General features: G+C 36.4%; 1 protein-coding gene across 1 annotated transcript in view; it reads left to right on the forward strand.

Annotated features, from left to right (window-relative positions):
* The window catches only part of THSD7B (thrombospondin, type I, domain containing 7B), a 1,033,118-nt gene that overhangs the window by 625,817 nt on the left and 386,986 nt on the right, over positions 1-20,315 (forward strand). Inside the window, exon 14 of the mRNA XM_006894459.1 lies at positions 9,947-10,125. Within this exon, the coding sequence (XP_006894521.1) occupies positions 9,947-10,125 (179 nt within the window). The remainder of the gene's footprint in view (positions 1-9,946; positions 10,126-20,315) is intronic.

A 20,315-nucleotide genomic window follows, 5' to 3' on the forward strand; every position in this document is an offset into this window, starting at 1 on the left:
CTGCAGCCTTTCACTGAACAGTGGACTCTGTTACCTCCACAGTCTACAGCTGAGTACAAATAGTCACTGGCACAACTAGTTCGGGAAGAGCAAATACAAGACATACTCTGAAGTCACCTTTCAGAAGTTAGAATGTGAAGTATCAAGTGTCTGGTTTGAATCTACATGTTCTCAGGACAAGAAGATGTGATGAATTGCTCTTACAGCAACAGTTCTAAGAACTACTACTTAATATTTGCTTGTCAGTAATTTGTCTTTGTAGTAATTCACCTGCCAAGTTCATTGTGTGGTTAAAGCATTCAGTCATTTAATTTTAATAGCACTTATTTGCAGGAGTACTGGAAACTGCTTGAGTACATACTGTTGTAATTGAAGAGTTCAGATCATTCTCTGTCAAGTATTCTGTTTGCCCTAATGTGCTTGATATATTCCAAGAGAAGTGTCTCCCTTACCTGCCTGATGGAAACTGGCACAAGGAGAAATCACGTCTGTATGAACAACTATGATGCCTCTTGATTAAATTGCCTGGACAATTCAATTAAAAAATCAGTTCTTTACATGATTTGGTTGTTTGATTAAACTGACATTGATATATTTAGTGGTAGCAAGTAAGCTAGGTAAAGTGATTAATCAGAAACCTGTATGAGTCAGAATAAGCTGGATGCCAATAGATTTTGCATATGCCATAAATTTTGTTTATATATATTTTCACCTGAATTACTTAAAGTTGAGGCTGGAAAATTATTTACCACAAATCATAGATAGATAGATAGATAGATAGATAGATAGATAGATAATAGATAGATAGATGATAGATTGATTATATATAAATATATAAAAATACATATATATATATATATAGAGAGAGAGAGAGAGAGATTGTTGTTGATTGCCTTCAACTCAAGCACAACTCATAGCAACTCTGTTTATCAAAGTTCATAGAGTTTCCAGAGACATGTTATTTAGGAAGTGGATGCCACTCCTGCTTGAAGTACATTCAGTCTCCGGTTGTGTTCCTAAATATGTCTTTACATAGAATTTGTACAAAAGCAGAACAGTTAGGTTCAGTCTCTATCTAATATCAGTCAAATATTTATCTTAATATATGATTTATTGTGTACCTTTTTATGCTTAGTAGACATTTAAAAAGCTATTACCCTAAACAAATACACTAAAACATTTTTAACATAATGACAGTAACAACAGCAATGTATTGGTTCCATTGTTGAGATTAGACAGGTGAGGTTCAAACCAGCTGGCACTGCAGATCAGAACAGAGTGGATGGTGCAACTCAAGGGAGCCTGGGCCTTGAGTCCAATGGCTGCCAGCCCACCAGAGCAGTGACCTCAGGAAATGAGTGCATGGGGCCAGCGGCTCCAGCCTTCAGCTCAGTGTGGTTTTCAAAGGAAAACCGGATGAAGTGAAGGAAGAGGAGGAAGGAGAGACAGAAGGCTGCAAGCCTTTACTGAAGCAGATTGCCAGCTCTTTCTTCTACGGCACTGTTGGTAGATTCTAACTCCTGGCCTTTGGGTTTGGAACCATATGCCACCAAGGCTTCTTTTTAACTTTCTACCATGTATTTTATTATGTAGCATATATTTTCATCATATAAATAGATGAAAATTTCTGCCAAAGTATAGTTTATTCTAGACAATTAAGGGTAACATGGCATACAAGAGAATAATGGTCTTTTATATTTTACTACACCAGGCACTTTTTCAATTGACACTGGGTTCAAATCCCATTCTATTTCTGATGAGTCTATGGAAGAGGCTCTTATCCTGAAGTCTCATCTATACTCTAAAGTTTACCAGTGAATGATATTCTTTTTAATTAGCAAACCTGGCTGAACCTTGACTCTTCTTTTCTGGTATATTTAAGATGTTATAAATAATGATGCTATAAAGATTTGAATTTAAAGGAATAAAATTAAACTTTTTGGTCAATATGAGTATTTGAACTTTATATAAGTTTGGACCTAATTATATTTTAGATGTCTGGCTAGATTGTGAGTCCAAAGGGTATACTTTGTTATTTGCCATGATTTGAGAATGTTTAACTAATAACATATCTGCAGTTAAGACATTTTCCACTAGGAACCCTAACTACAAAGTCTTTTCAAAAGCCTCTTTTTAAAAATAAGTTAGTTCTATAAAAAGGATAGAGAGTGATCATCTAGCCACTTTCTGAACTCCCTCCTCTCAAGTACCCCAAAAAGTGAAATCAGGATCAGGATCATCTCTGAAATTGGTGAAAACACCAAAATCATCATTTACTGTTTGGATATATATTTACAGCTCAAAATATAAATTCACCAAACCATGATGGCAACTCAATTGAGATAATCTCTATTTCAGCATGATAAAGGTTTGAGATTTTAAATACGTGGTTAGCTAAGACATTCTTTCTGTGATACTCATGACAGCAGTAAAATTTGTATTAAATTTATTATAACTGTAGCAGTCAAGGACAGAGGGAACTCTCCCATAGAGTGACAAAGGCTCTAAATCTTTATGGAAGCTGTCTGCCACATCTTTCTCCTGTTAAATGACTGTGAGTTTGTACCACCTTCTTCCTTGGTAGCTCAGATTCACTGCCATTCATTCCATTCCAACTCAAAATAATCTTCCATCAGGTTTCTGAGACTTGACAGTTTTTGTAAACAGTGTTGGAAGGAGTTCCCACAATTCCCTGTGTGCTGCATTACTGGAACTCCCTCTCAGATGTAATTTCTAATCCCTGTACAACTAATTTCTTAAATAATCTTTGGACTAATGTCAAAACATCTGTTCCCGTTCTTCTCCCAGTGTTTTCAAAGAAATTGATGTAATTTGAACCTCTCTCATGTAAAAGTCTTTATTTTTAATGTATTAAAATTCTCTAAATAAAAGAATATTTACTTGGATCAAAAAACAAGGCTCCAGGAGTTGACAGCATACTGATTGATGTATTTCAACAAACAGACTCTGCCCTAGATGTGCTCACTAAGTTGTGTCAAGAAATCTGGAGGACAACCACCTGGCCAATTGACTAGAAGAGATCGGTATTTGTTTCCATTCCAAAGAAAGTTGATCCAACACAGTGCAAAAATTATTGGACAATATCATGAATATCACATCAAACAAGATTCTGCTAAAAAATATCCAAAAATGTTTGGAACAATATGTCAACAGAGAACGTCAGATGTGCAGATTGGATTTAGAAGAGGTCATGGTACTAGGGATATTATAGCTAATGTTAGATGGATCTTGGCAGAAAGCAGAGAGTACAGAGGAATGCAAACACATTTGACTGTGTGTATCATAATAAACTGTGGCTGACTCTGAGAAGAATGGGAATCCCAGAACATTTGATTGTGGTTATGAGAAACCTCAGAACAGAGCAAAGAAACACTACATGGCTCAAAATCAGGAAGGGGATCCACCAGAGATGTATTCTGTCTCCATACCTTTGCAGTATGTACGCAGAACAGATCATCTGGGATGCTGGGCTGTACAAGGGAAATGTGGCATCAGGATTGATGGAAGATTCATCAACAGTCTGTGTTATGCAGATGACACAACCCTGCTTGCTGAAACTGAGGAGGACCTGAAGTGCTTGCTGAAGAGGGTCAAGGACTGCAGCCTTCAATACAGATTGAAGCTCAACATCAAGAAAACGAAGATTCTCAACACTAGACCAATTGGCAGCATTAGTATGGATGGTGAAGAGATTGAGATAGTTTACAGTTTTCGTTTGCTTGATTCCACAGTCAACACTCTTGGTACCAGCAGCCTGGAAATTAAGAGATAGATTGCATTGGGAAAGTCAGGTGTCAGTGACCTTTCCAAAGTATTGAAAAGCAACGTCTGAAGAGACTAAGGTGCACCTGATCTGGGCTTTAGTCTTTGCAATTATGTGCTATGTATCGGAGAGTTGGACAGTGACTCGGGATGATAGATAGAGAATTGATGCCTTTGAGCTGTGGTGCTGGAGAAGAATGTTGAATATACCATGGACTGCTAGGAGAACAAACAGGTTTGTCCTGCAGAGGGTGAAGCCAAGCTGCTGCTCCGTAGAGTCAAGAATTCTGAAGCTTCATCTGACATACTTTGTGCATGTTGCAAGGAGGGACCAGTCCTTGGAGAGGGACATCATGTTTAGGAGAGTTAAGGGGCATGCAGGAGAGGAAGAACCTTAATGAGATGGATCGATTCTGTTTTAGGGACGGTGGGATTTAGTGTGTTGGAGACGGTGAGGTTGGCACAATATAGAGCAGGGTTTAGGGCTCGTGTACATAGGGTCGCTATGAGTTGCAAGCACATAACAACAACAACAACAACAACAATATATAAATCAGAGCAACAAATCTTTAAGAAATAAGAAATGATGATATGGTATAACTTTAATTCACAAGATTCCCCAACGCTTTAACTAAGAAGTTACAAAGAGTTGTTCAATATTCTCTCCATAATTTTCTGTTTTATTTTTTATATGTTGCTTTTATTATTTTGGCAAAATGGCAATGAATGAATATCCATTGTCCCTTTTGGTGGGTGTTTTTTTGTCATTTTAAACAGTAATAAAATTTAAGTAAAGAAATAGATTCTTTCTATAGGCTAAATTGCATAGAAATTCTTTTTCTGTTCTCATAAGCTGCAAACATAATAGTATTTGTTAAAAATGTGTTAGTCTCTTAAGAGATGAGAGAAAAATACAGATCAGGAAATAATCTGGGAGTGATTTAATCATGAGATAGTTTCACTCAGATAACTCTTCATACACCTGTGTTTACTATACTAACCTGAAGGAATCCATGTTTGTGGATTAGTAATGTATAATGAAAAATCCCTCCAGGGACCCTGGCTTCCTTTAATTGGAGCAAGTCATTAAATAAGTGCCTCTGGTGATAACATGGATATAGAAGATTCTATGAGTTGATCCTTTGAATCCTTCCCATCATATGAGAACTCACTATGTTTGTTGTACAATGTTGTATATAATTACATAGTTGAGTGCATTCTCAATTATTTTCAGTGGCTGGTTGATGTCTACCTTTAGATACTTTCAGAATATTTAAATGGAAAAATTAAAAGATCCTGAAGCCATGTGTGGTTTTAGCCTAAAATTTGGTTTTTTTCTAGCCTTAAGTTAGCCCTTCTCATCTCCAGCTACCTTAACCACAGACACATGGTCTTGCAAATCATCAGTAGCTGTGAGACTAGAATGAGAGAAAGAGTGCTTTGTACACTGGCCCCAAGACTTGAGACAAGTAAGACCTGAGGCGAGCAAGACCTCGGTAGTGGAGAGACTGTGGCATTTCTTTGACAAACGGTGGCAGAGTGTGACCTGAGGTTTCTTGCATTTGTGCTGGCCACAGTTCAAGGTTTGGCTGTTCTTGCTGGATGTTTGAAGGAGAAGGTGACTTAAAACTCCTCTAAAGCAAATCTTGTTGCATTATTTGGATTTGATTGCTACTCTGAAACCAGAGTTTGGATTTACTGCGGAGTTGTGCATTTGAACTGTTGAGTTAAAGCCTGGACTTGTCTTGTGAGATATTCTTTGCCATTTCCACTCATTTCCCTAATAAACCTTATTGTCAGTACCATAGCTGTGAGTCTGTGTGTCAGCAAAGAATAAATAAACCTTTGCTGCTGGGCTATGGGCTGGGCTGCTGTTTCCTTGTCTGCTTTCACTCTAGGGCAGTGAGGGGCTGCTATTCTTACTCCCTCTGGCCCTTGAAGAAAGATACTCATGGCCCTATGCCCCCATGTCTGGTTTTCTCCTCCTTAGACACCATGTCTTCTAAGGACCAAAGCAATGTTTTCCGTATAGGGTAAAGTGACATTTATTAAATTTTTTTTCTCTCAGCAATTATGTTTATATTTATCTAAATTATAGCAGCTATACTGTAGCTATACTGTATACTATAGCCTATTTTATGTAACTTTAAAAAAATATTAGTGAGGATTTAGGAACTGAAATTCTCATATGTCAGGTAAATTTTGTAGATGGTGGTCACATTTCACCATATTGTGGTGCCAAAAAATGTAAATATTAAGTACATGAATAGAACTAATCCTTTGAATTAGGAGATAGAAATAAGAATATGAAATTATTAATAGTTCTCACTATGAGCTTTCCTTTGGGATGTACTCTAGTAGGAAAAAATAATTTTCCTGAAAAATAAATGTCACTGTTGCTTAGTCCTATTGAATTTTCAAAATATTTTATACTCATTGAATATATGACCTTGAATTCATGGACATCCTCTGGGTTTTATGTCCTACCAAGAGGAAAGAAAAACCAAACATTTCTGGAGGCTTTCTAATTAATTCTTTCACTACTAAGAATAGATGAAAATGATTTAAAATTTCATTCCATTAAAAAGGCATCTACTTCAAATTGTGCTTTCAAATAGATCAATTTAGTCAAGTCACATATTTAAAATTTACTTATGTGAAGTCTCCTGGAATTTTTGATTTGCATATCTGAAGCACTTAGGCTTTTCCAACCCTACTCTTTCTGTGGATGCCATAGAGAATCCTGCCATGACTCAGATTCTCTGTAAAAGTGCTTAATGCCTGTCACCTCTAACTAGTACTATATGTAACACTTAACATGTCTACATGCTATTTTTATTTGATGAATTGTGGCCCTCAGAAATATATATTGAAAGCCCTCCTCTCACCTAATTTATATACTTAACAAAATAAGAAGTGATAGAGACAGGCTATATCACTGCCAGATCAGACAGGTGATATCATATATCAAATGCTACTCTCTCTCTCTCTCTCTCTCTCTCTCTTTCTTTCTCCTTGTTCCTCTCTCCTTTCATATCTTATAAGAGAAAAGGTGATGTTGGCCACACTCCACTCTAAGGACTCTCCTTACATTGTACTTGGGCTGTAACCTGAGTAATGGTATTTCAACCCACCCTAATCCTGCCTTGTTAACATATATTGTTTTTAGGTGCTTTAGAGTTGGTTCTGACTCATGGCAAAATTATACAACAGAAGGAAACATCACTCAGTCCTGCACCATCTTCACAATCACTGCTGTCAAGTTGAAGGCTTTCCTCTTTTAAACTAACCAACCTTCCTACTTTAGGAAACATGAAGACTCTTCCAGGGATTTACCCTTCCTAATGACCTCTTTGGGACATGTGAGATGATGTCTTTCCATCCGTGCTTCTGAGGAGCATTATTGGCAATATTTATTCTGAGACATACTTGCTTGTCCTTTTGAAAGTCTTTGGTATATTCAGTATTCATTGCCAAAACCACAGTTCAGTGACATCAATTCTTCTTAGGTCTTTGTTATTCATTGTCCAAGTTTCAAATACATAGAAAACAATTGAAAATACTATGATTTACACCTAGCGAACTCTGGGTCACTTAGTCTTTAACTGACATCCTTGTTCTTTAACTCTTTAAAGAAATATTTGACTGCCAATTTGCCCAATGCACTAAAGTGTTCGATTTCTTTACATATACTTTCATAGGTGTTGATTATGAATTCAAGTAAAAGGAAATCCTTGAAAAATAACAAATTATGATTAACCTTGAGAAGAATAGGAATCCTAGAATACTTAATTGTGTTCATTCAAAACCTATTCCTAGACCAAAAAGCTGTTGTCTAACAGAGCAAGGAAACGCTACATAGTTTAACATTTTAAAAAAGTTGTGTGTCAGAGCTGCATTATTTCTCTGTACTTATTCAATATGCATGCTGAACAAATAATTCAAGAAGCTGAATTTTATCAAGAAGAATGTAGTATCAGAATTAGAGAAAGACTCAACAACGTCCTGAGTTGTGCAGATGACACAACCTTGCTTGCTGAAGGAGAGGAGGTTTTGAAGCGCTTTCTGCATAAGATCAATGACTTTGATATGGATTGCATCTCAGCATCAAGACAAAATTTCTTACCACTGGCCAAAAAGCAACATCATGAAAGATGGAAAAAAGTTTTAAATTGTCATTGCATTAGGAAAATCTGTTGTCAGGGACCTCCCAAGGAGCAATGATGCTTGGTTTAAAAACCAAGATGCATCAGATTCAGGCCACGACCTTTTCAGTCATTTTCTATGCATCTGAGATCTGGAAAGTGAATAAGGATAATAAAAGAATCAATGCCTTTGAGAATAAGAATGGTGTGGTATTTGAGAGTACTGCATACCTCATGAACTGCCAAGAGAATAAACAGATATGTCTTGGAGAAAATGCAATCAGAGTACTTCTTAGATGCAAGAATGATGATGCTTCAACTCACAACTGGACATATTGTTAGGAGGGGCCATTCCTTGGAAAGGAACATCATGCTTGGAAATATGAAGGACCAGTGAAGGAGAGGAAGACCCCCAATGAGATAAGCTGACACAGTGACTGCAGCAATGGGCTCAAGAATGGTGGAAATGGTGAAGATGGCACAGGATAAGACAGGGTTCAGATACATTGTTCATAGGATTGATATTAGTCATACTCAACTCAATGGCACGTAACATCATAATAACCGCTTACTGTCCCAGTTGTAAAATTGTCATTTCCTCTATAGTGAAGTATTGTCCATTAGAAAGCTATCGGACTTAAAAGAAAACTTCTACTCGTTACTAATGAGCTGAAACTGATGCATAGCTGACCCTCCATTTGGTTTTCAGAACACTGTAAATCACAAGGAGGGATATTGTCCATATTTCTTTTGCAGAATCATTGGTTGATTTGAACAGCCAGATAGGTGCACCTTTGATTTAGCAGTACAACTTCCTACTGGCAATGTCACCAAAACTCCCTTTATGAAGATTATAGTAATTTATTTTCATTAGTAAATGTTTCAAATATTTATATGTATATCTCAGGTTGGTTTTGAGGTTTCCTCTAATACTGATATGGCATTTAATCTTGATATAGTTCCATTTTCAGACTGAATTTAAACAAAAGTGAATATTTAAGACTCTACTGCATGACTTCCCTGATTTTGTCTATCTAATACATCCTTATATTGTTCAAATGGCTGCTGTTTGGTCAATGTACAAATTTCTAAGCACATTTAAGTTCTCTGGAATTCTCATTCTTCATAATGTTCAATGTTATCCACATTTGCTATGACTCACATGATCTAAAGCCTTTGCATAGTCAATAAAACACAGGGAAATATCTTTACATCATTAGAGCATAGTTATTAGGTTAGGTGATGTCAAGTCTTTTCAACTAATAGCTACCCTTTTTATAACAGATCAAAACCCTACCCAACACTGTGCTATCTATCTCCTGTGCAATGTTTTCTCTGCTTAAGCTCACTGTCGCAGAAAAAGTTAGTCCATCCCATTGAGGCCCTTCCTCGCCTTCAATGTCCTTATACTTTTCCTAGGATGATAGCACTTTCCAAGGACAGTCATGTCTTAATAACGTGCCTAAATTATGTGATAATCATCCTTGCCTCTGAGAAGTACCCTGGTTGCACTCCCTTCATAACAAACTTGTTTGCTGTTTTTATAGTCTACAGTATATTCATTATTATTCACCAATACCACGATATAGGTTGTAGTTTATCAAACATGGAGGATAATTGAATCATGTTACATTTTGCTAGCTGATTATATCTTTATATAACCATGAAAGTGCATCAATATCTAATTGCCAGACCATTGTTAATCATGGTGCTTCCAAAATCTATGATAGGTAGTGACACAATTAAATCTATGACAGGTAGTGATAACACATTTAGCTTTGAATTTCATCATTTCTTTTCATTAGAAACTAGTACTAACTACATTTTCTGCACTCCTTCCATTCTAGAATTTCTTTTGAAAATTAATGCAAAAATAAGCAGATATAACTATATCTAATCTGTCTATTAGATGGATAACTAAAAATTACTGGAAATCTGTTCTCTTAGAACAGAAAGTGCACTTGATTGGAACATTCTGATCAAACCTTCCTCCCTTTCCTTCAATTTTTTTCTTTCAGGTTATATTCAAGAAAAATGTGTCATTCCCTGTCCATTCGATTGCAAGTTAAGTGACTGGTCTAGCTGGGGGTCTTGCAGCTCATCTTGTGGGGTTGGAGTAAGGATTCGATCCAAATGGTTAAAAGAAAAGCCTTACAATGGAGGTCGCCCATGTCCCAAACTGGATCTCAAGAATCAGGTAAAGTGCATGAAGTAAAAGTAAATGAATAAATAAGTATAAAACGTTGAAGCATATCCCTATTATTATATCTTGTTAACATCAAAGTGAATCTCTTATTAAAAGCAGTTTATACACAATTATCACAGATTTGGAAAAGGAGTTAAGGGGGCAATGATTAATATAATACCCAATTAGAGTTGTGGTTTGATTGATAAGCTCTCAGTGGCTAACCTGGAGGTTAGGATTTTGAATTCACTGGTTGTCCCATAGGACAAATAATCTGCTTCTGTAAACATTTACTGCCTTAGATATCCTATAGGACAGTTCTGTTTTGCTCTATAGTGTTGATTATGAGAAGGAATTGATTTGATGACTTTGGAAGGCTTTTTGTTTGTATCTGAATATAGTATTTGTGATAGAAACTTGCTTGTATATAGGTAATTGCCAAGGTCACCTTAATATAATTAAAAACAATAAAGCTTGCAAAATTGGAATCTAATTAATTTTTTTAAATTTTATATTTGCATGCAAAATTTGTGTAGATTGTGTTTCATCCATACACATTACATTTTACACATTCCTTCATTCACATTGTATTTCATACGATCATCCCCATACATTTTTTGTTGTTATGTGCCATTGAGTCACCTGTGACCCATAGAGACCTTATGTACAACATCGCTGAACCCTGCCCTATACTGAGCCAGTTTCACTGACTCCAACACATTTGGCCCCATTACTCTTACTACTGTGTAAATCCATTTCATTTAGGATCATCCTTTTCTGTGCTGTCCCTTCACCCTTCCACCTATGATGTTCTTCCCCAAGGACTGACCACATGCCCAAAGTATGTGAGATGGAGTTTCAAAATCCATGCCTCCAAGGAGCAGTTTGGTTTCACCCTCCAGGACAGACATATTAGTTCTCTTGGAAATCCATGGCATTTTCAATATTCTTCTCCAGCACCACACGACTCAAAGACATCAATTCTGTTTTTGTCATCCTTGATCATGGCCCGGCTCTCTGATGCATAACAAGCAATTATGAAGATCATTACTTGAATCAGGTGAAACTTAGTCTCCAACTGACATTGTTGCTCTTTAGCACTCTGGAGAGGTCCCTGATAGCAGATTTCCCTAAAGCAATTCATTTTTTATTTCCTGAGTAGCCAAGCAAGCTGGAATTGTTAACAACTTCATTCTCTTCTCCATCTATCATACTGCAAGTTGGCCCCATGGTGAGAATCTTTGTCTTCTTGATTTTGAGCTTCAATCCATATCAAACACAACAATCCCTGACCTAGCCAGCAAAGTTGCAGCATCCTCATAAGGCTGGACAGCTTGCTAGAAGAGATCCATATTTATTCCCATTCCAAAAACCGATGATCCAGCAGAAGGTGGAACAGTATCACTAATATCACATGCAAGCCAAAACCTTGCTGAAGATTGTCCAAAAAAGTGCATTGACATAGAACTAGCAGAACTACAAGCTGGATTTAGAGCAGGCCACGGCGCTAGGGATATCATTGCCTGTGTTAGATCTTGGCTGAAAGCAATGATTATAATAATGTCTATCTGTGTTTCATTAACTACACAAAAGCTTTTGACTGTGAGGATCACAACAAATTGTGGCTATAATCTTGAGAAGAATGGAAATCCCAGGACACTTTATTGTGTTCATGGGAAACCTATACTTGGACCAGGAAGCAGTTGTTAGAACAGATCAAAGAAACATTGCATGGTTCAATGTCAGGAAAGGAGTGCATCAGGGATGTGTCCTGTGTCCATTCCTTTTCAATCTATATGTAGAACAGGTCATTTGGGAAGCTGCAATTTATGAGAAGGAATGTGGCATCAGGATTGGAGGAAGACTTATCAACAACCTGTGTTATGCAGATGATATATTACATCATTGTGTTTTATAAAACCAATTACTACTGAGCTATACCAACTATCACCTCATCTTTTTCAGATCCCTATTGGATCTTTCCTAATTCTATCATCCCCTTCCTCTGCCCACCAAATTCTGACTCTGTGATTTTCCCCTCCTCCCCGTATTCAACCCCCTCCTCTCTCCTCTTCCCCCTTTGGACTTTTACACATCTTACTAGTCATTCATCTGTTTTTTACAATAATATTTTTATGCAGTAATTGCCCTTATGAAACTGAGTTAATTACTCAGCATAATGGTCTCTAGCCTTTAACACGTTATACAGTATTTTTCAAAATTATCCCTCCAGAGTAATGCATAGTATTTCATTATGTGAATGTATTATAATTTCTCAATCCATGCTTTTGTTGGTAGATGTTTGGACTGTGTCTATTTTCTTGTGATTGTAATTAATGGTGTTATGAACATTGGTGTACAAATCTCCATTTATGTCTCAGTTCTCTTTTCCTCAGGGTATATTTCTAGCAGTGGAATAGCCGGGTCATATGAAATTTCTATATTTACCTTTTTGAGGAAGTGCTAGACTGCCTTCCAGAGTGGTTATACCATTTTAAAATCCCACCAACAGTGTATGGAGTTCCAATATCTCTACATTCTCTCAAATATTTATTACTTGCTGGCCTGGTAAACTTTGCCACTGCTATTGCAGTGAGATGATATCTCATTGTGGTTTTGATTTTCATCTTTCTTATTACCCGTGATTTTGAGCATTTATTCATGTATCTATTGCTGCAGAAGGTCAATATGCAGCCTTCAATATGAATTGAAGCTCAACATCAAGAAAACAAAGATTCTAGACTGAGATTGTTAGTTTGCTTGGCTCCACAGTCAACACTCTTGGTACCAGCAGCCAGGAAATCAAAAGATGAATTGCATTGGGAAAGTCTGCTCTCAGAGACCTCTCCAGAGTACTAAAAAACAATGATGTCATTCTGGAAACTAAGATGAGCCTGATCCAGGCCATAGTCTTTGCAATTACTTGCTATGCGTCAACGAGCTGGACAATGACTAGGGATGATATAAGAAGAATTGATGCCTTTGAGCTGTGGTGCTGGAAAAGAGTATTGAATATACTGTGGATTGCCAGGAGAATGGACAAGTTTGACCTAAAGAATGTGAAACCAGGCTGCTCCTTGGAGGCAAGGATTCTGAGGCTTCGTCTGAATCCGTTTGGGTATGTTGGAAGGAGGAACCAGTTCTTGGAGAGGGACATTATGCTTGCAAGGGAGGAGGAACAGCACAAGAGAGGAAGACCCTCATTGAGATAGATTGATTGGGGTAATAAGGGTAGGTGTGTCAGAGACAATAAGGTTGGCACAGGATAGAGCAAGTTTCAGGGCTGTTGTACATAGAGTCGCTATGAGTCACAAGCAACTAGACAGCACATAACAACAACAACATTGTCCATCCAAATGTCATCATTTGTGAAGTCTTTCTATGCCTTTTTCCCATTTTGTAATTGGGTTATTAGTCTTTTTCTTCTGGAAGTCCTGTAAGATTCTGTAAACTTATGTTATGAGACCCTTGTTTGAGATGGAATTTCTAAGCATTTTTTCAATAGGTTTTATTTTCACCTTAATAGAAAAAGATTTTGAGGCACACAGGGACTTAATTGCTAGACGGTCCCATTCATAAATATTATCCTCTCCTGGTTGTGCATTTCTGGCTGTGTTTTCCAGCCTATTTATACCATAGGCTAGGCCTTCTAAGTTTGGTCTTATTTTATCTTTTATGATCTTCATGGTTTGGGGCTTTACACCTAGGTCTCTCTGATCCACCTTCAGTTGATTTTTGTGTATGCTATGAGATATGGATCCTGTTTTAGCTTTCTGCAGGTAGAAATCCAGTTTTGCCAGCATCATCTGTTGAGAAGATTGTCATTTCTCTATTTGATAGTTTTGTTTCCTTGTCAAAAACATAATGACCATAGGTAGATAGATTCTGTTGCATTGCTCTCCGTATCTCAATGAACCTGTATCATGCTATTTTGGTTATTATAACTGTTTATTAGGTTTTGAGATCAAGGAGTGCTATGCCTCCCACTTCATTTTTGTTTTACAGAAGTATTTTTTGTTTGTTTGTTTGTTTTACAGAACTATTTTGTGTATTTGTAGTCTCTCTCCTTTCCAGACTTGCCAATTGCCTTTTCTATATCTTTGAAGTTAGTATCTATAGTGGGATTGCCTTAAACTGTAGAGAGCTTTTGTCATTTTCAGTATATTTCATCCTCCTATCAAATTAGCAGGAAACATTTTTCCAATTGTTTAGGTCTTTTATTGTTTCTTGCAATAGTGTTTTGTAGTTTTCATGTGTTTCTGTTCTTTCCAGTAGTATATTGCCTGTACTCTCCCTGAGTGATGCTTTTATAAATTCTTGTACTTCTTTACATGAGGTTGTCTTTTTTTTAAATATTTCTTCCATCTTTTGAAATTTCCTCAGTAGTTGTTCATGTTCCCCTGCATCAGTATATTTCTTTTAGCTCTCTGTCTCTGGGATATTTGCTAAATTTATAGCTTCAGTTCTTTCTTCCATTATCTAAACCTTCTTCAGTAGTTGTTATTATATATAAGTCCACATCAATATATGTCTTTTGATTCCCTATCTGTAGGATATTCCCTTTATATATGGCTTTATTCCTTTCTTCCATAGCTTGTATTTTTTCTATAGCTATTTATATAACTCCAGATAAATATTTTTCTTCTGCCTTCCTATCTCTGGTGTAATCAATAGGTCTGCAATATGCTCTGCTATTTTAGGAGAAGGCTTATTTTGTTTTGTTCACAGTGTTTGGAACTACCTGCTCCTTTCTTCTCAGTATGTGAAGGTTTTCCCCTTAGTATGTGATAGGTGATTTCTATTGTGTCTGTGTAGATTGTTGACCCTTCTTTAGCCTTATGATATTATTAATTAGTTGCAAACTTAATGTGTTATGTCTCTGGGGATGCAAATAATTCTACTAAAAAAAACGTCCTTGGCCTATGTATGGAACCAGAAAGTTTGTCTTTCCTAACATCCTTCAAATCTTCTCTGGTCTGCAGGGCAGCCCTACAGGGATTTCACATATTGTAGCCCTCTGCCCTGAAGTTTATTGTCCTCTTTGGTCTCTTGAGTGTCATGGCAAGGTTCCAACCTGGATCATTTTCTGTCATGGGGGGGTGACAGACAATTACCTCCACAGCACTGGTAGTGAGTCTCTTGTTGGATTGCAGCCCCCTTTCTGAAATTCTATTGCCCTCTTTGTCCTGTGTCCAGGTTTTCTCCCTGGAACATTTCCCTTCTGGGAAGTTGCAGGCCTCTCACCCTCCTGCCCCACATGTCCTGGTTCTGGGAGTGAGTCTCTCACCTGAATGAAGCCTCACTCCTGAAGTATGTTGTCTTCTGTCTTCAGAGTGGAGTGACCGAGTTCCCCAATTAGAGCAGCTTCTTTTGGGGGTGGAGTAAGTGGGGGCTGTCTCTAATTAATTTGTAACTGATCATGATCTCCTAAAGCGATATGCTATCCATCTGGATTTTTTTGTGGGGGGGGTTTTTGGGGGGAATGGGTTTATTTGTTTGTTGTTGTTGTTGTTGTTGTTTTTGTCTACATGTATTTTGAAATATAAGGAAGAAAAGCAGTTCTTTTTTGACAGACAACATAGTAATCTGTCATCAGTTCCAACAATGGAGTTTTTCTTTAATTAACTCTTTAGCCAGGGTTTCCAGATCAGACTTGCCAGACTTTGTACAGTTTTTACATCTCTTGAGCTATTTCTCTACTTCAAACATCAGTTATTTTTAAAAATAAAATATTTCACTCTTACCTTCTTTTTAAATTTCTAATGAAACTATCATCCTACGCTGTGAATATTAAAATCTTTCAAATGGCTTCATCAATGTAGCAGTCTACAATTTCATTAAGACTTACTTATGAAAATCATATTCCTTACATGATGGACTATTAGTTCAGATTGTTCTTTTAGTAATTAGTTAATTTGAATAGGTATAGCACAAATTATAATAATGGAAAATTATTCTTTATTCTTGGTGGAATAGTCCTGATTAGGAAAACTCAACATATTGGCTGTATAAGTTTTCCAATATAAGGAAAAGTCCAATAACTATGTTATTAATTTATTTGAATACCATGTTCAGTAATACTTGACTTAAAATATCATTTTTCATTAAGCCCCAACAAGTCTAACTATTATTTCATAGTTTTGATTAACTCAGAGGACTTTAAAACAAAAGAGAAAACAATACTGACCAAAAAAAGCTGACCGTTTTATTAGAATAGTATTATGTTAGTCTCTTTTGTAAGTTGATTTGGTTAGTTAATGACATCTTTTAAAGTGTGCAAATATATTAAGGAAAATGAAATATATAATCAAGAAATTAGCATGAATATTGTAAATAATTATAGTCAGTACAAGAATCTGGTGAAGGGAGGAGCAGAGAGAGTCTGAGGATGTAACCTTACTTTATTATTCTTTTTTAAATTTTATTTTATTAATTTTAATGAACATTTACAGAGATTTTGGATTTCCATTCATTCATTGTTGCACTTTTCTCCCTGCCCAGCCCTCTCCCAGCACCCAGTTCACTCCTCTCTTTGAAAAGTAAAAGAAAAAATTCTTTCTTAGGTATACAATCCCCCTGCACCCCTCCCACCGCCCCAAGTACACTCCACTATGCAACCTTAATTCTGGACTCTTGTGATAACCATAAACCCTATCATATATCGCTTTTAAATTATTCTCTCCCTCATCTGATTCAATGCAGTATACATAATTGATGACTTTATTGAATAGTTAGCTTAAGTTTTGTCTCCATAGTTGACATTGTAGGAAACTCTTTTCAGGATAAATTCTAAATTAGCAAATTTTTAAAAATAAATCCTACCTTTAAAACCCTGAATTCATAAATAATTATATCTCTCTATAGAAACCTATTTTAAGAAATTGAACTTTAAACCTACTTTATATTAGGCTTTTTTCTGCCATCAAGAAGACCTAGGTATGTATAAAAAAACACTGAAATTTATCAAAAAAGACTGGTAGCACTTTCTTCAAAACAGATTTGTTTGTTCTTTTACTCCATGGGATATTGAGTACTTTTCTCTAATATCACAACTGAGAAGTATCATTTCTTATTCTCTCATTCTTATTCATTGCCCAACTTTCAGATGCATAGGAAATATTTGAAAATATCATGGTTTGGTTCAGGTGTACCTTAGTCTTAAACTTACAGCATTGTTCCTTAGCACTTTGGAAAGGTAATTGACTGCAGATTTTCCCAATCCAATACATCTTCTGTTGTTTTTTTTTTTTATTTCATACTAGTTTATTTACAAAATTTGAATACATTGTTTTCAAGAACAAATTCTATCCATTTTCCTCACCCCTCTACCTATTAAATTGTACAACTCTGTGATTAACACCCAACCCCACCCCCACACATCCTCATCCATCTGATTCCAACCTCTCCCATCCCTCTTGGATCCTTATACTCATTCTACAATAACGGTTTTATACCAATCATAAGCATTTGGTGTTTTAAGTTGTAGCTTGTATGTTATCTATAGTCAGTCATATTTTAAAGAACTTTTTAAATAAATGAAACACTCTGAAATATTTTAAAAAATATAATATTGTAAAATAAATTAGATATTTTGTCCCCTTTAGGGCCAAGTATGTTTTCATTTTCTCATGCAAATAAAAAAAATATTTATTTTTTTAAAGAAAAATGGGTTTATACAGTATTTATTCTTGTGGTATTGAGTTGGTTCACTCAGCATAATGCTCTCCAGTCCCTCCAAAGTTAGGTAATAATTTACAAAATCAGTGCTCTTGCGTGCTGCATAGTATTCCATTGTGTGATGTACTATAATTTCTCAATCCATTCGTTAGTGGTTCGACATTTGAGCCGTTTCCATGTTCTTGCAATGGTGAATAATGCTGCTGTGAACATTGATGTACAAATCTCCGTTTGAGCCTCAGTTCTTATTTTCTCAGGTTATATTTCAAGTAGTGGAATGGCTAGGTCATATGGAATTTCTATGTTCAACTTTTTGAGGAAGCGCCAAACTGCCTTCCAGAATGGTTGCACCATTTTAAAATCCTACCACCAATGTATAAGAGTTCCTTTCTTGCCACATTCTCTCCAGCATTCATTACTTGCTACCCTATTAAATATTGCCACTGTTACTGTAGTGAGATGGAACCTCATTGTGATTTTGGTTTGCATCTCTCTTATTGCAAGTGATTTGGAGCATTTCTTTATGTGTCTGTTTGCCATTCAAATATCTTCCTCTGTGAAAATTCTTTCCATGTCTTTTACCCATTTTGTAATTGGGTTATCAATCTTTTTCTTATGGAGGCCCAAGAGTATTCTGCAAACTTTTGTTTTAAGACTCTTGTCTGAGATGGTATTACCAAATGTTTGTTCCCAGTTTGTAGGTTTTCTTTTCACACTTTTGGAAAAAGGTTTTGATGTGCACATGGATTTAATCTTTAGAAGGTTACATGCATCAGTTTTATCCTCTTCAGATTGTACATTTCTGGTTGTATTTGGCAGTCTTTTTATACCGTGGACTAGCAGTTCTAAATTTGATTCCAGTTTGTCTTTTATTAACATTATGGTTTTAGTTCTCCCAGGTCATTATGGTTTTGGTACTCCCAGGTCTCTGATCCACCTTGAGTTGACTTTTGTGTATGGCCTGAGATGTGGATCCTGTTTCATATTTCTGCAGGTGGAAGTCCAGTTTTGCCAGCACCATTTGTTGAAGAGATTATCATTTCCGCATTTGATAGCTTTGATTTCCTTATCCACTATCAGTTGACCATAGATAGCTAGTCATAGCCTTACTTTAATTGAAAAGAACAATGCATGTGTAATGTAACTAGGCAGGAGGAAGACTTTGAAGTGCATCTGCTGAATAAAATGTACTGAGCCATCTCTAGAGTATTTTTGAGGTATTTAAAATAGAAAATAAGTACTGAGCATTTATAGTTGTAAATAATGTATAGTAATTATTGCATCTTCCTCAAAATAATCCATGAAAGGTAAGCCTCTGCAATACTGGTTTTAAGTACTGATTTTAATGTATTGCGTTTATGGACTAGTAAATTATCAAGGGAGCAAAAAAGACTTTGTCTGAGCATAGACTTTTTAAGACTATATTTTTAGTATGTGAAAGCACATGTATGAAAGCATGGCTATAAAATTTGAGAGTATGGATAAGAGAAGGTGACTTAGGTGCCACTGGAGCTATTCCAGCACAAAGCAACATTGTGCACAGCAGTATGAAGCGCTCCCCAGTTGTGTACAGTCCTCACAATCCTCATATGCAGAAGTCCATTCTTTGAAGACACTAGTGTTATCTTTATTTGGGGGGAGGTTCTTCCTCTTTTTTTGCTGACCTACCCCACCAAGTATGAGGTAAATCTAGGAGGTGACTCTTCTAATAACATTCCAAGAGTATGTGAAAGGAAGTCTTGATTCTAGAGATAGTACTCATTAAAAATTAAGCCAATATTCAAGATTAATTTTGATAAATTCTAAATGTAATTTAGTGGAAATTAAGTGTAACTTGGCCTGCCTGCAAGGCATGTTTCTAATTTTTGAGGTCTAGAAATGAACTCTGGCATTCCAAGTACAATACTTTATTGTAATGCTCAGAGATAAATTGTGGGTTTTAGTTATTAGAGATCTGATATAATGTGATGTCTGTTCTGATTAAAGGAGTCTTCAGGTATCTAGCATAGCAGGTATTTGACTTAATTAAGCTGCAATTCAGAAATATCACCCCATCCATACCTTATGTTCAAACATAAGGTTAGGATAATAAGTAATAAATCTCTCCTCTCCTTTGTAAATATATGCATTACAAAGAGAAATATTATTGAAAATTCTAAAGTAAGTGCTTCTCAGAGCAATTCATTGCCTAAAACAAGTGCACTGTTCCTATTAATATTTTTGCATAAAAGTACCTGAGCACTGGCTTCATTATATGTTGTTGCTGTTGTTGTTATGTGCTGTCGAGTTGTTTGGGACTCATAGCGACCCTATGCACAAAAGCCCTAAACCCTGCTCTACCCTGCACCAACCACACCACCTCTGACACACCCATCCTGATTACCCCAGTCACCTAATCAATCCATCTCTTAGAGGGTCTTCCCCTCCTGCACTGTCCCTCCACCCTCCCAAGCATGATGTCCCTCTCCAAGGACCCGTCTCTCCTGGCAACATGTCCAAAGTATGTCAGACGAAGCCCCAGAATC

This window comes from Elephantulus edwardii, unplaced genomic scaffold (assembly GCF_000299155.1).
Source record: "Elephantulus edwardii isolate Elephantulus edwardi_28Jun2011 unplaced genomic scaffold, EleEdw1.0 scaffold00143, whole genome shotgun sequence".
In the NCBI taxonomy this organism is placed as follows: Eukaryota; Metazoa; Chordata; class Mammalia; order Macroscelidea; family Macroscelididae; genus Elephantulus; species Elephantulus edwardii.